At 37.5% G+C, this 20,922-nt stretch overlaps 1 protein-coding gene across 1 annotated transcript in view; it reads right to left on the bottom strand.

Annotated features, from left to right (window-relative positions):
- sh3rf1 (SH3 domain containing ring finger 1) overlaps positions 1-20,922 on the bottom strand; it is a 49,878-nt gene that overhangs the window by 6,340 nt on the left and 22,616 nt on the right. The window contains exons 3-6 of the mRNA XM_055185431.2: positions 17,756-18,031; positions 16,997-17,092; positions 11,979-12,287; positions 3,544-3,654 (exon numbers count right to left, since the gene is read on the bottom strand). Coding sequence (XP_055041406.2) covers positions 3,544-3,654; positions 11,979-12,287; positions 16,997-17,092; positions 17,756-18,031 — 792 coding nt within the window. The remainder of the gene's footprint in view (positions 1-3,543; positions 3,655-11,978; positions 12,288-16,996; positions 17,093-17,755; positions 18,032-20,922) is intronic.

Genomic DNA, 20,922 nt, shown 5'->3' with positions numbered 1-20,922 from the left:
TGAGACGTTTTTATCTACATACCGAGGGTCCACTTACATGAAAGTCGCCATTTTGTGCCACCATGTTTCTACAGAAGCCCTTAATGGACAAACTTTTTTTACTAAGTTGTCTTCGAAGATGACAAGTTTGTCCAGTGGTGGCTACCATAGCTTCTCTATGCGTTTCAAAAGCAAGGGGTGAGCAGTGATGGGAGCCATTGGTTGCAATTTACACACTGCACCTTTAATAAAGCTTTAAAATGCCTTTTTCCAAGCTTTAAAAATGGAGGTTGAGAATAGATTTCTGCTGTGGCAGGTACACTTTATTAGTTTTTATACACAAAAGCTTTATTGCCTTGTCTTCTCATTAAATTAGTACATATTTAAATATCTAAATAATCATTAGAAGCACATTGCATGTTTTAGCGTTTAAATTAGGGTTGCATAACGACCCATTGAAACAAATCCATTGCAGAACAAAGGTTCCTGCCCATCATACATTTGTGTGAACCGTGAACAACAACTATGTATATATAAACATGCACACATGCATGTATAATTTTAAGAAAAAAACATATATTTATATATTAAGTATTTATTTTTATATATAATATAAATTGTAAAAATGATAAAAAATGTATATACAAATGTAAATATTTCTTAAATATATACATGGATGTGTGTGTGTATATTTATACAAAGTTATTATACACAGTACAAACACATATATGATGTAAACAAAAACCTTTATTCTGCAATAGATTAATCACAATTAATCGTTATGCATCCCTAGTTTAAATAACTTTTTTCCAAGACATGCAAGTGAAACTGCCATCTTTCACCTCAAGCACCTGAACACAACAAGGTCATAATCATGACTTCAGATATGGGAATTATCACATTTTTGATAGCACATCAAGGCAGCATTATTTAAAAACACTTTTATATATAAGTATATAGAAAATGGCTGCTTGGACATTCTGTTAGAAAAAAAATGCATGTGTGTTCCTTTAACAAGTTGCCTTCATGCTATTTTAATATATTTTCACATATCTGTCCCCCACTTAAATTTGTAGCAAGAACTAAGGAGGACACAGAGATCCCTATAAAGCCATAATGCCCCTAACTGTGACTTTCCAGCTTGTGAGTTGGCTGTTAAAAAGTGGGTACTTTGGCCGGGCCAGGTGTTGTGATTGGTGGATATCCAGCCTGGGCTATATGTCTGGCTGAGAAAGGATAAATTGGTTCCATATGGACTAACACACACATCTGCAAACAGACTTTATGAGCCCAGTGGCACCACTATGAAAACAACTCTCACTCTGTAATGCTCACTTTTGTTGCTTTAGGGGACCATGCATGCATGCATGTATACAAATGCAGACGCACAAGAAACTTAACTGGAACAAAATAACACTAATCCTAATAGTTTAATTCATTAAAATGAGTTAATGTACTGGGTATCATAAACCAACAACTGTTTTACAGCATTCATTACTCTCAGTTAATTAAAAACTGAAATCATTTATAAATACACTACACTTGTTTATTGTTAATTCATGTTCATTAATGATACATTGATGCTAATAAGGCTTATGAAACACATAAACACATACATAAACATTATGTACATGCTAATAAGTTTAATTAATTGTAGATTTTTTTGTGTTAATTGCTTAATGTAAATTTACTGCAATTACCAAAACTGTTTTTGTCCTGCTCTTATAACATCCCCCCACACACACACAAGGTAATAGAGAGAACTGATGCACACTAAGGTCACTATTACAAAAACAATACATTCAAAACAAAAGAAAACAATTCCCACACACCACTGCACACACATTTATCTCACAGAGCCATTAGTGTCCACCCTAAGGCCCACACGACTCCCAGAAAATGGTTAGTGTGTTTGTGTTGAGGGAGATGAAGGGCTATCAGATGGCATACTGACTGTCCTCATCAAAAGTCAGCATCTTAGCTGCAGAGAGTGTGTGCGTGCGTGCATCTGAAACTTTAATGTAGCTACCAACATACGAGTGTGTTTTGATACACTGTTGATGCCCAAAGGGAAGCTGACTGTGTAGGAGTTTTGTCTTGTGTAGCCCTACAGCCCCATCAATAAAGTATAGTCAATTTTTGACATGTACGCGAGAGTCCGTTCGCATTGCCAGATTTTTTTAAACCCTGGGTACATTATACACTAAGCTTGCACATGCAAATACAGAAGTATGTAGTAGGAGATGCATTGAATTTTGTCACAATGTGCATGCGTCAAGCATTTGTGTACACGTACGAGTCAATAAACTTTACTTTGCAAGGCTGTAGTATCCCGGTGTCATGAGCAATTCTGTCCTCTTAGGACCCCGCGTGATTCCATTGGCTAAAAAAAACTCATGGTTAGTCTTTTTAGCACCTTATTATAATTCCTACAAAATCGCGTTACTATTTATGTAGTTAGACATAGAACGATATTAAAATTACAATTGATGTCTTTTAAATGATATGTTTAGGTAAGCAATAAGGTACAAGAGGCTGTGCTGTATCGTGAATAAAGCACACCTATTGACCAATCAGAATCAAGGATTGGAACTAACCGTTTTATAAATAGTAGTATATAGGCAGTGAGATTTACACATTGCTTGTGTCATTTTATTATTTAGATATTTTATTTACTGTACGCTTTCCACTTTTGTACAGTGTAAAGTTAACAAATTACTTATACAGAACATGATTACTACATATTTGAATCATACATTAAAATTATAATTTATAAGCCATGATTACACTTTTACTACAAAAACTACATTCATGTTAATAATTTACAAAAATAAAAGTATTGTTTTTTCGTGAAGCAGATGATGACACAAAACTACTGACGTGTCTGCAACATGAATATTAGTTTATTATATTATTTTTTTGTAAGCTTTTATTTAAAAAAAATATTTTGTATGCTTCTATTTTGTACAAAGTAATTAGCTTGCTAGACCGCTAACACAGACAAGATATAGCAATGACACATTTTGACCAGGCATTTTTTCTAGGTACCAGTCGGGGTCCTGGGGGACAGAATTGCCGGGAGGACAAAATTGGCCATGACACCAACTCAAAATGTTACATTTACTACACTGGATTTTCTGAATTGACCTTAATGTGTTGGGGATCAGTTTTAAAACATTCTCAAGCCAAATGTTTGTGTTTGCACTGACAAAGGCATAAAGACAAATGCAATGTGTTAACAGCACATGTTGACCAATACAGTCTGCATAAATAGACTCTGTAAAATGCAATCTGAACAAAACCCTTTCCACACAAAAAAATCAGTTTGAATTTTGTTAAAATATGGTAGTAAACTTTATACAATTACTCAAACTACATAAATGATGAGCATATAAGTTTGCATACTAGCGTTGAGGTAATATTGTGTGTTGGCGTATTAATATTCAGGTCTTAAAATATGAATTGTGGACAATGAAGATAAACAAGTTATCGGACATGCTATTTAAGTCATAAATATTACTATAAAAGGTACTTTACTCCTTTTATAAGTCCTAAAAGACTCACCACAGGTAGAGAGCCATAGCTGGTCTCAGGAGGAAATGTGAAAACTGTGGCTGTGGTGACAGGACTGCTTGGTGGAGGAGTTACAATGAGTCCTGCTGTGCAAATGTGAACCTGAGGAGACAAATAAAAAGAAATGATACATTAATGAACATACTAAGATTTTGTTCTACTCAAGGAAGGGCACAAAAAGGCATACTACACACGTATATAACCCACGATAACTGTTATTTATTTAGAAAAACAAACTTTAATGCAAGGAGACGTTTGTAATGACATGTTATTGGTAAGGCTGTACACACATTTGTTCTTTGTACCTACCAGCATTGGTGGCCTTAAAATGTCATAACCAATCAGAACATGTACTTGGTGATCTGAGTCATATGGCAAATAACATTTATTCTGACTGGTCAGCTGGGCTTGCATGCTTGAACAAACTGATTAATGATTCGCTGTCAGAGACCAACTGAGGCCCTATGCTTGTACAAAAAAATAGGTTCAACAAATCAACAATAAAATCTGGAGCTTGATGCCCACGCTTTCAGAAAACATCAGTAGTACAGATCAGTGTGGGTGATACATCTGCTGTATGTTATATTAAAATGTATGTTAGCATCGCAAGGCTTCATACAGAATCTACAATAATAAACATACAGGTTCAAAAAAAAGAAAAACAACAACCTCTGAGAAACACTACAAACAAGCTAGAATCAAACTGATTTGTAGGTTCAAAGGGACTTCAACAAAAAAGACATTTTCTGATGTGAAGCAATAAATAACTTCAAGCTGTGAACCTCTGCAAATGATATGGTCTCATCTTTAAAGAGACGACACTTCATCTGTGCTTCAGCAAATCAGACACAAGAAAAGAGTATTCATATAGACAATACATATAAAAATATTAAATTAAAATAATAATACTGAATAAGAAGCCATCTGCTTGTCTAAAAAAAAGTTGTGTGTGTATATCTAGACAGCAGTCACAGAGACCAGAAATAGTCCTTATCACAGAGGAGACAGAGATAATTATATAAAATGATGACATCCACAAATCACTTTCAAGTTTGATTCAATTTCCCGTTCTTTCCCCGGAGGCAAACGCAACCCTTGAACATTTCTGAATATTGTATAAATGTCCTAGGGTGACATTTGTCATTAATGACTTTATTTTTTCCACTTCTTTTCCCTTCTCAGGTCCAAAATTAGCTCTGTAGTTCTCACTTTATGACCAGATTGTACTTAAGCCAATGAACCCAAACAGCAGGTTTCTCAAATTTATCCTCAGTTCATTACAGTTAATGAAATGGGCATAGGAAAAGGCCAAACCATATCAAATCTATAAGACATGAGACTGCTTTCTAAGCTAAAGAAAGAGATTGTTGTGTGCGTGCTTTTTTGCGTGTAAAAAAGCCCCAAACACATTTAATAAGACACCTTTAACAAAGTATAAATGTTATTACATTACATCACCGTTTCTCACTCAAGATTAGACATCAATGCTACATTCCAAACAACTTGGATTTAGGATATTTCACAATTCAATCCGGAAATTATGTTTGGAAGGGGACTCTTACTTTACACTTCAAGGGGCCGTTTCCCAAACAGGGTTTATCCTAGTCCCAGATTAAAATTAATGTTTAAACTGCCTTAATTAAAAAAATTAATTCAAAATGCGCTGCATGCTCCAAAACGCAATAGCAATGGCCAACTCAAGAACGATCTGATTTTTTTCAATGTACCTGAATAGTTTCTAAAGACACAAAGTTTATTAACTATAAATAATGTTCAAATAATGATATTCATTCCCGCTGCCATTGCATTTTCAAATGACGCAAAAAAACATTTGCATTGTTTTTGGCTAACATATTTTGTTATGGAATTGAACGCCGGAGTGGAAAATTTGCGTGTGATTTACAACAAAGGCGCAAATAAAATACACAATAATGCACAATAATGACATAAGCACATTTCTATAATGACCATTGCAATCTACTAAGAGCAGCGCAAATTAGTACAGGGTCACAAATAAGAAACCTCAGCAGGACATCGCAATAAAAATGCGGACTGCGGAGTGTGAAATTCCAGCCAAGTAAAAGTACACTAAGAAGAACCGGAGGATGAAAGATGAAGGGTTAAACGAAGTTTTGAAACACCTGATTTGACTTCTCCTCCTCTTTTCTTCAGCAACTTAAACATGGCATGGCTTGGCAAACTTTTTTTTAAAGTATGTTCCTCTGGCAAAATTTTATACTTTCCTCCAATTAATGTTGCTTCTAAAAGGAAAACTTCTACAAATGCATATGCAATAAGGTCGCAAAAATAACACCTTTTCAGAGCTAAATATGCGTGTCTTAAGTTGTTTAACACCAAAATGATGGTTTGCGCAAGCTGTTAGTAAATCTGACCCTTAAAGGGGCCATATGATTCATTTTTTGTATTTGTAAAATAAGCCTTTGGCATTCCCAGAGTCCGTTTGTGAAGTTTTATCTCAAAACACCATAAAGATAATTAATTATAGCATGTCAAAATTGCCATTTTGTAGGCCTGAGCAAAAATGTGCCGTTTTGGGGTGTGTCTTTTAAAATGCAAATGAGCTGATAAAATGCAAACACTGCATTTGTTGGTGGTTTGTTGAAATAAACATGCTTCATAAGTCAGTGCTTTTTATTTAATGTTTAAAATTGATTAATTAATCAATATTACTAATTATTTGTCTTTAAAACACAACCTTGGTTTAGTTTCGATGAAGGGGTACTTGAGACTTACTGATAGGGCTGTGGGGGTACTTGGGGCTAAAAAGGTTGGGAACCACTGTCCTAATATAACTAAGACCTAGTCTTGTATTAACATAAACCCTGTTCTGGAAACTGCCCTAAATGTTTAATGTTACCAAAGTATTTGTAACATTGATCTTTTAATGTTGTTAAATGTTCCTAATGTTTCTAAATTCAGACGTTATTGCCTTTTCCGTAATCAGAGTTATCTGGAATGCAGCACAAATCTCGACCCAACAAAGAACTAAAATTGTTTATACTCTTCACAAGTGAACTCATATGTAAGAACAAAACATTGGGTATCTCTGTAAACACCCTCTCTCTCCTCTACAGGCTTGCTTACCTCCAGCGTTTATCAGTCACATGCTATGGCTTTAATAATATATAGTTCAGATATGTAAATATAAATACATAATGGCACAAACATCTAATGCCGCTCTCGCTGACACCCCACGTCCTGCAGGTGAAAACAACATCAGTTGATTGGATAAAATAAGCCAACAGCTAAATAATGTCACAGCTGTGTGCAGGGATACATTTGCACAACAAAGGGCCGAGCATCAAAGACACAGGTACCAAAATGTCCTTTGCCAAATATTTTGTTTGTTCTTCATACAAAAACCTACTCTGCAAAAAATTACTTAATATTTTTGTCTTGTTTTCAGTAGAAATATCAAAAAATTCTTAAATCAAGATGTATGAGCAAAATGCCCTAAGAAAATAAGTCTAATTTTTAGACAAAAAATATACAATTTAACTGAATTTGTGCTTTAAACAATCAAAAATATCTACTAGTGGGGTAAGAAATTTTGCTTGAATTAAGTGTTTAAGAAAAAAGAAAACTTTTTTCTCACCCCATTGGCAGATATTTTTGCTCTTTTTAAGCACAAATTCACTTAAATTGTATATTTTCTGTCTATAAACTACACTTATTTTCTTAGGTCATGAGCACATCAAGAAAAAGCATCTTGATTTAAGAATTTTTAGATATTTACTGAAAACAAGACAAAAATGAAAGTCATATTTGCAGTGTATAGGGTATCAAGAAATCTCAAGTCCTATTTAATACATATAAGATTGGTTCTGTCTGGTACCCTGAATCCTCAATCTCTCATTTATTTCTTTATTTCTTCTTCATGCCAATTCCAGCATCTATGGCTATATTCATGGCAATAACTGGTTAATCCATACACAAGCTGTAGAGGGACAATTTGGTATCTCCAATTCACCTAACTTGCATGTTTTTGGCCTGTGGGTGGAAACCGGAGTACCTGGAGTAAACCCACGCTGACAAAAGGAGAACATGCAAACTTAACACAGTTTGTCACCCAATTTCTCACTTTAAACTTTATTCCCACCGGTTCTTTCCTTTCTTAGTTTTCCTCTTTCTTCCCTTTAAAGCAGAAGAATATGAGAGCAATAAGTTTGTGGCTTAAATACACCAAGTGTGTCAGAAAAGTCATGTAAAAGGATACATCACTCTCATAACTGCTGCCATGCAGGAGGGGAATGACTTTATGGGCATGAACGGGCTTTTATGAGATCGAAAGTGTCTGGTTAATTATTAGTGCTAAAACTCCCAGACAGGAATGTGTAAAAGCCCGTGAGACAAAAAGCAACAAGAGGAAAGAAAGGGAGAGATGAATTGTGGGTATGTGCAGTGGGGTGTAAAAGAGGCAGTGCGTCTATATTCATATTACTAGATGACATACAAACAACGGATCAGCTATCATTGTGTATTGCCATATAGCGTTGTTGCCTGGTAACAAACATTTCAGGTGTCAGTCACACGAAATAAAGTATTTTATCAAACAAAATTATAGTAAAATGCAGAACAAATGCTACCGGCAGGATTGTAAAGCGAGCATGGAAAAGGTGAAAAAAACATTGTGTAATGGATGAAAACCTGAAGCGTAAAAGGAAAACTGTGACAATAAGAAAAGTCTAATTATAGACTCAAAGTACACTGCAGGAAATAAATAAACAGTTTTGCTTGTAGGAAACGTTGTCTTGTGTAAATACACTGGAATGTGTTTAAGAACAGAGATGTGGGTTTCACATTAACACATGACAACAGATTTTGTTTGAGAAACTGTCTCATGTTAATAAACATTAACACATGCTTCCTCATTCCATTGGTGTTAAGTATTCACTCTCATAAAACACAGATGAGGGTCAGCTTTCAGAAGACCCCGCCTATAAACACCAAAACAGATCTAAGAGCATAGATAGGACCGACCGAAACTGAGAGGACACAAGTATCATGTGTCTTCTGTTATTTCCAGTGTTTTGTGGAATGAGGGCTCCAGAAGGTTCTCAGGCAGGTGACGCCATTAGTTGGGGGCCATTATGAAGGAACATAGTCATTTATCTGAAAGCAGAAATACTACCTTCCATTTCTGTCTTATTGTAGTTTCATGATCTGAGCATACTACAGTGGGGATTTTTGGTTCAACAGCCTAAATTTCGGCCTCAAATTTAAATTCACAAGCCATGAGCCTTTACCTCAGATATTAGGTGTGGGGAAACCAGATTCAACAAGAGAATTTTATATAGGTTATACCAGTTTGCTTGTCCGAAAAGTTCAGATCACTACAGCTAGGGATGATAGGCTAGGCATGTTTGCAAAACTTTCCCCCCAATATATTCCCTGTATTGTCTCAAACTTTTTCCTTTTACATGCCAAAATTAAAAGAAAGAGCAAAAATAGAAAAACCTTATATTAGGTCCATTTATACAACATTTTCAACTAAAAAATAAAATAAAATGTTTATATTAAATGGCAAAATATATATTTTTTGTGCAAATGTTTATTTGCACAACAATATGGATGGCTTGGAATCAAACTTTTTCTGAAAATTATACTGTTATTGCACATTGTTAAAATATTTTGTGAGATATTTGTGAAGACTGCAGCTGCATTTCCATTCGAGCTTTTCGCAAAACTTTAGTGTTATTTTCTAAATGTCGAAAATAAACTATTGCAAAATGACGGAGTTTCCATTAATCGATGTTATGCAACTAAAACGTAATTTTATTGTCTCGCGATTAATCATTTTAAAAACTATGGCAAAGGTGTGTTCGACTTCCTTTGTCATCGCGCAAACCGACATGCAGATGACATCAAAATACCGCAAGAGCAGCTCAGAAGCGTCTGGAGCAGTTGACTCTTGAAACACTCTCGCTGTATTTTAATGTCACTCGCTTGTCTGTTTATGTGACACCTGATGAAGTCAAACACACCTCTTTTGTATTGTCCTCCAATCAAACATACCACACCATTTTAAAAAACGAATCATGCGATATATTCCTTTCTCTAATTGCCTGAAAAACCACCTCACCCGAGCGTAAAAACTTTTTGTAGATATATAAAAGTTCGTATGAAGTTGACGTGTTTTCATTCGCCATATTTTCAATTTGCAATGTCAGTTATATCATGGGCATACTTTTATTTCTTTACAAAGTGACACCCACAACTAATGGCTTGACATGCATATTACAGCGCTACTAGTTGTTTTCGCAGATCCATGTGAACGTGATCGTTTGGCAATGTTTGTGAAACATTTAAAAAAGGAAAAACTTCTCACTTTTTAGTACATGGACGTCATGTAGTACAACTAAGGCTGGGACGATTAATCGTGCAAATACGCGATTTCCAAATGAATAAATTAGAATGAATTACGATAAAATGCCACCACATCCAAAGCCAGAGGGTGCTCTCGTGCAGAAACTCCATTTGTGCCACAGAAGAAGAACTATTACAAACGCTATTCCAGGAAATAATAACATTATAATAACATTTGCATTGCTATTCTTCAAATAGTTTCAGGTATTTTCATGATAATAAAGAATACTTTGAATGATTATGTTTGACAAGTGTTGCTTTTTTAAATGCACGTTATAAACGACTCAGTGATTTTAGATTGATAAGGACTTCCTATTGATCAAAGACCCATGATACACGCAAAAGCTGCTCATGAAACACAGAATCATATTCTTGCGATTCAGAATTGATTTCAGACAGAAATTTTTAATGGAAAACGCAATGCACCGTCACAGCCCTTAGCCCTACCCTTAACAAATGATATCATGCTATTAATAATGAATCTAAATGATCCAAGTTTAAAGAAGGGGAAAAAACCATGAACGGGGATCGCATTGTCCTCTGTACGTGAAGCGTTTTCCTTTTGAGTACATTGTTGTTGTGTAAACTTACTCTTAACTAAAAGTAATGTGCTATTGATAATAAAACTAACTAACTAACTAAATGAAGCAAGTGTAAAGGATAAAGAAAAGCCAAATTTATTCCAAACTTTCCTAGAGCTCCACCACCCAGGAACATCGCATGCAGTGACATGTCTGTCTGCCATCTCCTTGGAGACCACACTGCTCGGCAACCAGTGAAACAGCTGTGAGTGACTGTCATTCCCGAGCTGTTGGCGTAACCTCTGCCACTGATTGGTGGGGAGATCGTTTGATGTGCTGGAGCGCTGTCACGCATCAGTGATTTCAAACGCTCGGACAGCATGTTGGACTGTGTGGAATGAGGAGCAAGCGAGAGGGAGAACCGCTGACAGAATGGGAGAGAACAGTAAGCTGGTGTGGAAAAGCATCCCTCTTTAGTGTGGGTAGGATGTTGACACAATGATTTTTCCTGTCTTCTCTAACTATCATTTGCAGCTGTTTGACAAATTTCACAATTTGGTTTTTATGATACTGCTGTGCGCATTTCCCCTATTTCTGTCATAAAACAATCATTCTCGATAGAAACTTTTTTTTAAAGCCAGTCACGCTGAAGTGCACATTCCCTTTTCGTAGTTCAGAAAACATTTTGCTCTCCAAGCTTTCCATAATTACACAATCTGATCCAATCTCATCATTAAGCATATAAAGGCTATCCCAAAAGCAAACCACCATATGACTCTCATTAATCCTTAATTTCTCATTATTCTCATTAATCAAATTTTTGGCACTGTAATGTATCCCAGAATGCAATGTGCATTACTTGATCATTTATTTTTAGTGAGACGAATGCAGAGTTCTGAAGTCATTATTAAAGCAAGTCATTGTTTAGTTTTCTAGATGGTAATTGGATACCAAGCACATGTAGCATAAGATCATGTGACAATACTGATTAAAACATTTACTGCATAATACTTGTGTCGTTTCACATATTCTTCATTTTCATAAATAATAATAAGCTATAGGTTTTACAGTACATATACTGAACTATCCCAAACAAAGACAATGTCCCTCTCTCCATCTCCCTGTGTTTCAGTCACGAGGAATTTAACTGAATGAACATCAAGGTCAAAAAGCTGTCATGGTCACGCTATATTAATTAAAATATAATGCTGTGTGGAGATTCTGCTGTACATGACTGAATACGAGCAGTAAACTTATCAGCCTGTGTAACCATGGCCACGGCTCTCATCCTCAGTACGTGATGATGTCCTTACCTGCACCCAGTATCAGTACTAATCTAAATATACCACAGAGAGAGGAAGGGAGGGTTGCGTGTAAGGACATTTAGAGGTCAGCCTTAATGCTGTAATAATATTCAGAGGGAGCGCGACAAAGAGACCAACCGCCTCCTATTTCATTTCATCCCACCTATATGCCATTTCCCATCACAGTTGTTTTATGCACCCATCACTCACTCACCTGTGAAGGTGCGCTGGAGGACAAGCCTCCGCTGAGCTCTCCGATTCGGGCTGCCGCTGTGGGGTTAGAGGAGCTGATCAAAACCGGGCCGCTGATCTCCATGGAGTGTCTCTGGGGTGGAGGTGCCAGGCAAGGCTTATGGGACATCGTCAAGGAGGTGAAGGAGTGTCGCTTCTTACTGTTCTTCTTTTCCCCGGGGACCTTCTGGGAGCCATTGGCCTGGGGGCCCGAGGAAGAGGGACCTTCGCTGGAGTCTCCTCCACTTTCTGCCTTGTCCAGTTCTATGAGCTGTCGCGCTGCACTGTTAAACTGCGAATGAGAAGGAACGACAATGTTTTGATACACAATACTTTAGCCCCTTTGGTCACTTTTCATTTAGAGCAGAAAGATGAGATAAAATGATAAAGAAAGGGGAAAAGGAAAGAGACAAGTTGCAAGATTTTAGCAAACAGTGCCCACATGAGCTTAATGAACATATGTGATAACGATAGACCATGAGTCATATTTTGAAAATGGTATAACAAGGACTGGTGTGGTGAACAGTGTTGGGGTAACGCATTACAAGTTTTACGTAATAATAGGGCTGTTTTTGCATTACTTTAAAAAAAAAAAGTAACTCAAATAGTAATGTGTACATTTATAAAGTAATGTGTTACTTTACTCGTTACTTCAGAAAAGTAATATTATTACGTAGGGCTGACTTCTTATAGTCGAGGATTTGACGATTCGATTCGGAAAGCTATAAACCTCATATTCGAATAGGAGGGAAGTGTTATGTAACCAATGAGCAGCAGCACTGAGAAGCTTAACCACATGGATGACAAGTAACTGTGCTTTTCACGTTAAATTCATATATAGCTTCTTGTTTTTCACATCATATGTACAATGAAGGCAAAATAGAAAGAGTTAAGAGAGTAACTTGTTTTTGTACATTTCTATTCAAAATGTAATACTACACTGCAAAAAAACTCCGCAGAAATTGCAGCTGGGTTGCCGGTAATTTACCGTAGATTTAAATGTATGTTTTTTACTGGCAACAGTTTGTTTAAAGTTAAAAGAACATCAAACATTCACAAGTCTTTGTCTCTACAGAGCAAAACCAAAAAAACAGCATCAAGCCAAACACTCTGGGGAAAAAATCTGAAGCAAAAAACAGAAAAAGGTTGATGATGATTTCTGGTTCCCAGAATGCTTTGCACAAGGCTGTTATTGTATAGTTTTATTCTGTAAAGAATATGTGAAACTAAAATCACAAGAGAAAAAAAATCTCCAGCAAATGAAAGAACGGCCCATATCGCCCCGGGCTATCACCTTACTGTGTATTTAAATGAGTGATCTTAAAAATATTTTGATCTACAGATTCATCCCTAAATGGTTGACATTTGCAAACATCAATGCCTATGCAAGAATTTGGAAATATCTGTGTTGGACCCTACAGAATAAACTGCGTATAGGAGTCCAGTATCAATGAGAGAGATGTCCCTATTTCCATTTATGTTGTTTTATCATTTTTAAAACTTTGCCATTACTAGAAACTGTGGATAAGATAAAACATAAGTGTCCACTGTGTGGATCTACTAACCAGAAGTGACATAACAGCAAATCTCAAGACAAAAAAAAATGAGATCATAATGATTCACTCAGTGTGAATGGAAATGAATTCAATTCAGTTTAAGTTCAAAGACCAGCCGAACATTCACTGGATATGTTGCCCATTCTCTAATCCAGACTTTCAATACTGAACACATAAAGCCTAATAAGAGCCACATGTGCCTGATTGTATTTTCCATATCGCTCTTTGAAAACATATATAGACATCTATGATGGCAAAAAGATCTTATGTGAACAGAAAAACTACCCCCCACTCTTTTCTTTCTTTGAAACACCTGATTGAATGTCACTTTAAAAGCCACTGCTATCAGAGATTACCTTCTCAAAGGCATTCATTTGGAAAAGTCTGGTTTGGTGAAAATTGCGCTGGCTTTTGTGTCCACTCAATGCCTGTGCCCCACTCCTCCCTTATTCTCGCGCTTCACGTGAGAGAGATGCTATTCAAGCAATGCATCTCTGACAAAAGCTATTTTTTCATGGTTATTTTTTCTCCACAGGTTACACACGTGGCTGATAAGGAGCTTGCGCTGGCTCTGACAGGCTTCAGGTAATGTTTACACGAGTAGAGACTTTTTTGTTAGGAGGTATTGTGCTTTGTATGAAGAGACTGAGCAATCCTCAGGCGAAGCGTGAAATTGCGACCTTCGTTATAACAGAGGTTATGAGTGTTTTTGGAAAAATGAAACATGTGCGTTTAAAGAAATCAGTGCCGCAAGGTATTATGTGTTGGAGTCTTGCGTCAGAATGATGAACACGCTGATTGGGTGCAATAAAGCCCGAATAATGGCCAACAATTTTAGAGCTCTGAGATCGTGTGCTTTAAAAGCTTTGTGCCGTTTCAACAAGAACAGAAACAATCAAATGGTGGAGGTGCTGGCAATATTAACAAATGGCAATAAAGGACACTTGTAAGACCTAAATCTTTAAAAGGATCTGCGTAAGTGTCTCCAAGACAAAAATTGTGCTTAAGGGTACATTTGCACAAAAACTAAAACCATTAAATGTTAAAGGAATACTGCACTTTCATAAAAATAAAATCCTGATAATGTATTCATCCTCATTTCATCCAAGATGTTGATGTCTTTCTTTATTCAGGCAAGAAGAAATTAAGTTTTTGAGGAAAACATGCCAGGATTTTTCTCACATAGTGGACTTTAGTGGACCTCAACAGTTTGCAATTTCAATGCAGCTTCAAAGGGATCTAATAAATGATCATAATGTTGGATTCACCGCGGTAGAGGTGGCAAAAACGCGCTGTTTTGCGCGTAGTTGGACGCTTGAACATTTTGAGTTTACTTCGCTTCGAGACTTTCACACGTAAATTTGCATCATTGGAGAAGCTTCTGCGGTTCCGCTCGCTTCCTGTAATCATCTCACTACTAAAGCAAGCTCCTGATTGGTTAACGTGGCGCGATTTTCTGCCAAAGTTCATATTTTCCAACTCGCAACTAGGGATGCAGCGATTAACCGGTTTCACTATTAACCGCGCTTTAAAATGTCACGGTTAAGTAACCGTAAAGCCTTCGCTACACCGCGTGTTTTTGTTTCACGCACGCACACACAAACCAGATCCACGAACCACCAAGAGGCGCGTGCATCATGATGCACTGTATGACAAAGCTCCGCGTTCAAAAGAATATGTGCGCGTGAAGCGTCTCTTGGTTTGTCCGTGCATCTTGTTTGTATGTCTGTGGGTGTGTGCGCACGCACCTGCACGCTCACATGAAAGAGCCACACAGCATTAAAAACCTCCTGCTCGCGGATTAAACCCGGGCGGGGCTCCTGGTGGTCTGACTGCATTTCATTACGTTGAATTATTTTAACGCGTTAATGATTAATTAATGAATAGCACGAGTTAACACGTTAATCTTGCCACCCCTAATATTTATAATTGATTTTTGTGTAATATTAAGCTACACCTGTAAAAATGACTCTCAGTACCTGGTCCAGGATGACCCTGTGTTATTATTCGTTTTGAGAGGCTCTTATCATTTTTACTAACACTTCAAACAAACCAAAATAATATAACTTTATTCAGTCCAAATGTAAAATTACATTTATTTAAAAGATCTTTAAATTGAATAGCCTACAGGTTTCAAAGGCACCTATACTGTTTAAGTCAAAGCCAGCTAAGTTATTATTATTATCATTTGTCCAAGAATTGTAGAAGAAAATACACAAACTGAAAATACAGAAGAATTTAGCAATTGTTCAAAAATGTATTCATGTGATTTTATACATTAATGTTGTAAAATAAATGAATCCTTAATAACCGTAATAACCGTACAACCGTGGTTATTTATCAGACTATAACCGTACCATCAAAATCTATAATCGCTGCATCCCTACTCGCAACGCTCAATTCCCGTCATTGGCACAATCTGTACCGCATCACGCTAAACGCCTCATTTGCGCCGTGAGACCTCCAGACGTGTGTAAACGTGTCTTTACATTGACTTAACATTGAAATATTTTGCATTTGGGGAAAATGCAGCATAAAAGTCTTATCTAGTGAAACAAACAAAAGCCGTGTGCTTGTGCCAGTGTGACCTTACACATCATGTAATTCTGTCAAAAGGTCACAAGTTATGTGTGAATTGGCGAAAATTATGATCACTTTGCTAGACCATTATGCCTCGGTTGGGATCATTTAAAGCCCTTTGAAGCTGCAATTTTAAACTGCATTGAAACTATAAACTGTTGAGGTCCACTAAAGTTCACTATATGATGAAAAAAAAATTAACCCTATCGCTCCAATAAAAACGGAACCTAGTAACATTGCTGTAACATACACGGAAATCATTCTGTGTGATAAAGACGTAAAAACAATGCCGCAAGGGGCGTACCAAAGTGAGGATGCGCGTGTCATCGCTACCAGAAGTTTTGGTTCAGATCTTTGACACAGGGATTTAAACGCTGAACAAAATTCACATTGAAAAAAGTCGGCAAACTGGACTAAAGCAGAGATCAAGGAGCTCGTCACAATCCGCTCTGAAGCTGAGATCATTCACCAGCATGACAGAACAGCGCATCACACGCTCCTTATGATCTTGTCATAAACTAAAATGCACACGCATGGTTTAGAGAGAGAGAAAAATCACGGATAATTAGCAAACGTCAGATGCTGTGGAAAAAATACATCACGTGTTTTTACATGATCTTTTTAAGGTATGTGTGTGAATGCACACACAGATTCCAAAAAAATAGGCAGTGTGAATGAACCAAAAATCAAACGATCCCGGACAAATCCCGGACACATTTCCGTAATCTCTGTGTAAAAAGGGCTTTAATTTCTTCTCGACTGAACAAAAACATCTTGAATGACATGGGGGGGGGGGTGATTTGATTTTTTTTATAAAAATGGACCATTAATAGAGAAACAACACCACTTCACTTATATGGCTCACCTCTACGTAAGATATGGGGAAGATGCCAATCTTATCTCCCAGCATCCCCTCTGCCCAATTTTCATCTACTCGACGAATTACGGTGAGGATATCATCCTAAAGAGGCAGACAGAAATAAAATACATTAATTGCTATTCAGCCAGAAGTTGTTAAAAAATACACAAGAGGCAATTTATAAAAACACTGAAACAAAGACTTTTTTAATGAAAATCTGTCCATAACATAAATGGCTGGAAGGAAGCTTGTATGCTTATGATGCAAAAAAATGACATTTTCTGCTGTTTCTTTTTAATTTACGTAATGGAATTCATTAAGAAAAAAACTACTTTCATATACCACAAGTATACAGGCTCCAGTAAGTAGCACCCTTTGAAAAAAAGTAGTCTATAGACTCTATATGATACTCCATATACCTTCTTAAGCCATTTGCTAGTTTGTCTGGACATGTTCAGAAACGCCTGATATTTAGTTTATTATTCACTGCGTCGTACCTTACAAAATCCTATTCATTCCTTCACGTGTTCAAACTTGGCACAGTATGTATGGATTGCACGTTGGGTTTTGCACATATGCCGTGTAAGTATGTGATCGACATCATACAGTACACACACACACACATTATGAGAAACCCTGTACATTTGTAAGAATGGAGAGACTGACAAAAGGCATCAGTAAATTAATCTTAAATGGATTTTTTATTAACTCATAAATGAAGATGTGTGTGATTGATGCAAGTAGATTCTCAACAGCTGGTTTCACCTTTGAGAACGGTAGGCAGTCCTTGTCAGCCTCCTTATCTTTCAGCTCAAAGTCGTAGAGGGCTTTACATTGTGGGGGTGGTTGTGGCAGCGGTTTGATGACCTGGACGAAGTTTGTGGGGAAGAATCCGTGGACTCCACCCATCTCTCCATGATACCAGTTCTCATCCACCTGCCGACGCAGGATGATGATGTCACCCTTGCTGAACTTGAGGTCTCCAGGTTCTTTGCCATCGTAGTTATATAATGCCTTGGCACAGGGTAGCTGAGGGACACCCTGCAGTAAAGAGAGAGAGAGAAAGAAAGGGTTACTAAAAGTCCACTTCACCAAAATAACTTGGATTCATGGATAATGCAAGATGAGCACTCAAAAGCACATTTATTTTTCAAACTCATGCGAGGGTTGACTGCAAAAAAAGTGTGTGGAGCGGATGATAGTGTAAAGCGAAGGGTGCTATAATAAACCTTTTTGCTGCAATGCTTTTCAGAAGACTACACACTGCTATCTTTGGAGGCTATCACATACCATTTCATTTAATCCTGCAGATGGCCGTGCTAGAAATGAAAACGCATGAATACAGTTTTCTCCCCGCTATACATGCAGTCAAAACACAACACATTCTCAACGCTAGCTTTTGTGCTCCATGTAAGTGCAATGATCAATTGCTGGCTTGTCTTTCAGACTGACCTTGTTGGCCTGCCTCTCGGTTTGACTGTGCTTGGTTTCTCTTTCTGTATATCTTGCATCGTCTGTGTTGCTTAACTCATTGACTACCTTCTGGTCTTGCACTCTCAAAATGGCATGGGATATGCGAATAGAGCCACAATGCGTAGGAGCAAGTCTATTTATCAATGTGTATGGAGTTTTATGGTGCAGAACCAGTCGTCTGGAACCGGTCAAAGCTTCTTTCAGTGCCTGACAATGATCCACGGCTGGGGAGACGGAGGAGGTTGCAGACACAGTCCTGCCCAACTGAATGAGCCCTTTTCAGGCAGGCTGTTCAAGAGAGGGGCCCTCTGTCCAAAAGAACACCCCTCCCCTCACCCGGCAAAAAAGCAACATAGGCTTCCTCTACAGCAGAACAGATCTCAAGTGCATAGTGAGGAGAATGATAATCACAACACCAATGACATTTTAAAAGGAAAGAATGCAGTACTAAAATAATAAAAGAAACACAAGAAGGTAGTGAGTAATGAAAGGAATGTAGGAAGGTAGCAAGGAAGGAAAGGCAGAATGTAACGAAAGAAAGAAAGGAAGAAATAAAGTGAGGATGGAAGGAAGGAAAGCCAGAAAGGGAATGAAGGAAGGAAGGAAGGAAGGAAGAAAGGGCAGAAAGTAATGAAAGGGAATCAAGGAAGTGAGGCAGGAAGGAAGTGAGGTGGAAAGGAAGTGAAGAAGGAAGGTAGAAAAGGCAGAAAATGTTGAAAGGGAATGAAGGAAGGGGGGAAAGAAGGAAGGGAGGAAGGAAAGAAGTGAGGGGGGAAGGAAGGAAGTGAGGAAAGAAGAAAGGAAGTGAGGAAAGAAGAAAGGAAGTGAGGAAAGAAGGAAGGGAGGAAGGGAGGAAGGAAGTGAGGAAAGGCAGAAAGTAATGAAAGGGAATGAAGGGAGGAACGAAGGAAGAAACGGCAGAAAGAGAAGGAAATGTGGAAGGAAAGACAAAAAGCAAGAATGTGATGAAAGGAAGGAAGAAATAAAGACAGGAAGAAAATAAAGGAGTGAATGAATGAATGAATTAATGCATGAATGAAGGAGGGAAAGGCAGAAAGTAATAAAAAGGAATAAAAGGAAGTGAGGAAGGTAGGAAGGAAGTGAGGAGAAAAGGAAGGAAGGGAGGAAGGAAGAGAGGGAGGAAGGAAGGAAGGAAAGAAATAAGGAAGTAAGAAAGGAAGGAAGGAAAGAAGGAAGTGAGGAAGGGAGGAAGGAAGTGAGGAAAGGCAGAAAGAAAAGAAAGGAAAGGAAGGAACGAAGGAAGTGAGGAAAGGCAGAAAGTTATGAAAGGGAATGAAGGGAGGAAGGAAGGAAGAAACTGAGAAAGAGAGAAAAGGCAGAAAGAGAAGTTAGGAAATGTGGAAAGAAAGACCAAAAGCAAAAATTTGATGAAAGGAAGGAAGAAATAAAGAAAGGAAGAAAATAAAGGAATGAATGAATTAATTAATTAATTAATGCATGAATGAAGGAGGGAAGGGCAGAAAGTAATGAAAAGGAATGAAGGAAAGAAGTGCGGATGGAAGGAAGGAAGTGAGGAGAAAAGGAAGAAAGAGAGGAAGGGAGGGAGGGAGGGAGGAAGGGAGGGAGGAAGAAAGTAAGGAAGTGAAAGTGATGAAGGAAGGAAGGAAGGAAGGAAGGAAGTGAAAGTGATGAAGGAAGGAAGGAAGGAAGGAAGGAAGGAAGTGAGGAAGAAAGTGAGGACGGAAGTGAGGAAGGAAGGAAGGAAGGAAGGAAGAAAAGGCAGAAAGGAAATGCAGAAAGGCAGGAAGGAAGGAAGGAAAGGAAGGAAAGAAAGAAAGGAAGGAAATGATAAGGAAGGAAGAAAGGAAGAAAGGAAGGAAGGAAGGAAAGGACAACATGAAGAATATGATAAAAGGAAGGATGGTGATGAAGGAAGAAAGTGGGGAAAGAAGGAAGGAATTGACAAATTGAAGAATATGATGAAGGGAAGGAAGGGAATGATGGGAAGGAGGGAATGAAGGAAGAAAAGGAAGAAAGTAATGAAAGGAAGGAGGAAGAAAAGTCAGAATGTAATTAAAACAAATGAAGGAAGGAAAGGCAGAAAGGAAGAATGTGATAAAAGGAAGGAAGGAAGAAAGAAAGGAAGAAATGAATGAAGGAGGGAAAGAAAGTAATGAAATAATGAAAGGAAGGAAGGAAGGGGCAGCTGACATTCTGTTGTGATCACAATGGAACAGACTCACCGCAGAGAGAACAGACGGGCAAGTCAGACTAACTAAAGGACAAAATGACCTTTTAAAAGTCTCATCACTTCTTCAAACTTATATAAGAAACCATCTAAGAGCTAAAGTTAAAACTAACTTGCCCACCACTGTTTCCATTTGGAAAATGTACTTTTGGTTAAAGAGCTTTATTTGACGTAAAGGCTTTAAGCAAGTCCTTTGACTTTAATAATCAACAAATCAAAGCTCCATTCATCTGTATACCTTTCCACTCTC

Source organism: Misgurnus anguillicaudatus, chromosome 18 (genome assembly GCF_027580225.2).
Source record: "Misgurnus anguillicaudatus chromosome 18, ASM2758022v2, whole genome shotgun sequence".
Taxonomy (NCBI): Eukaryota; Metazoa; Chordata; class Actinopteri; order Cypriniformes; family Cobitidae; genus Misgurnus; species Misgurnus anguillicaudatus.
Note: the sequence above shows the minus strand (reverse complement) of the source record. Positions and strands in the feature narration are given on the sequence as shown.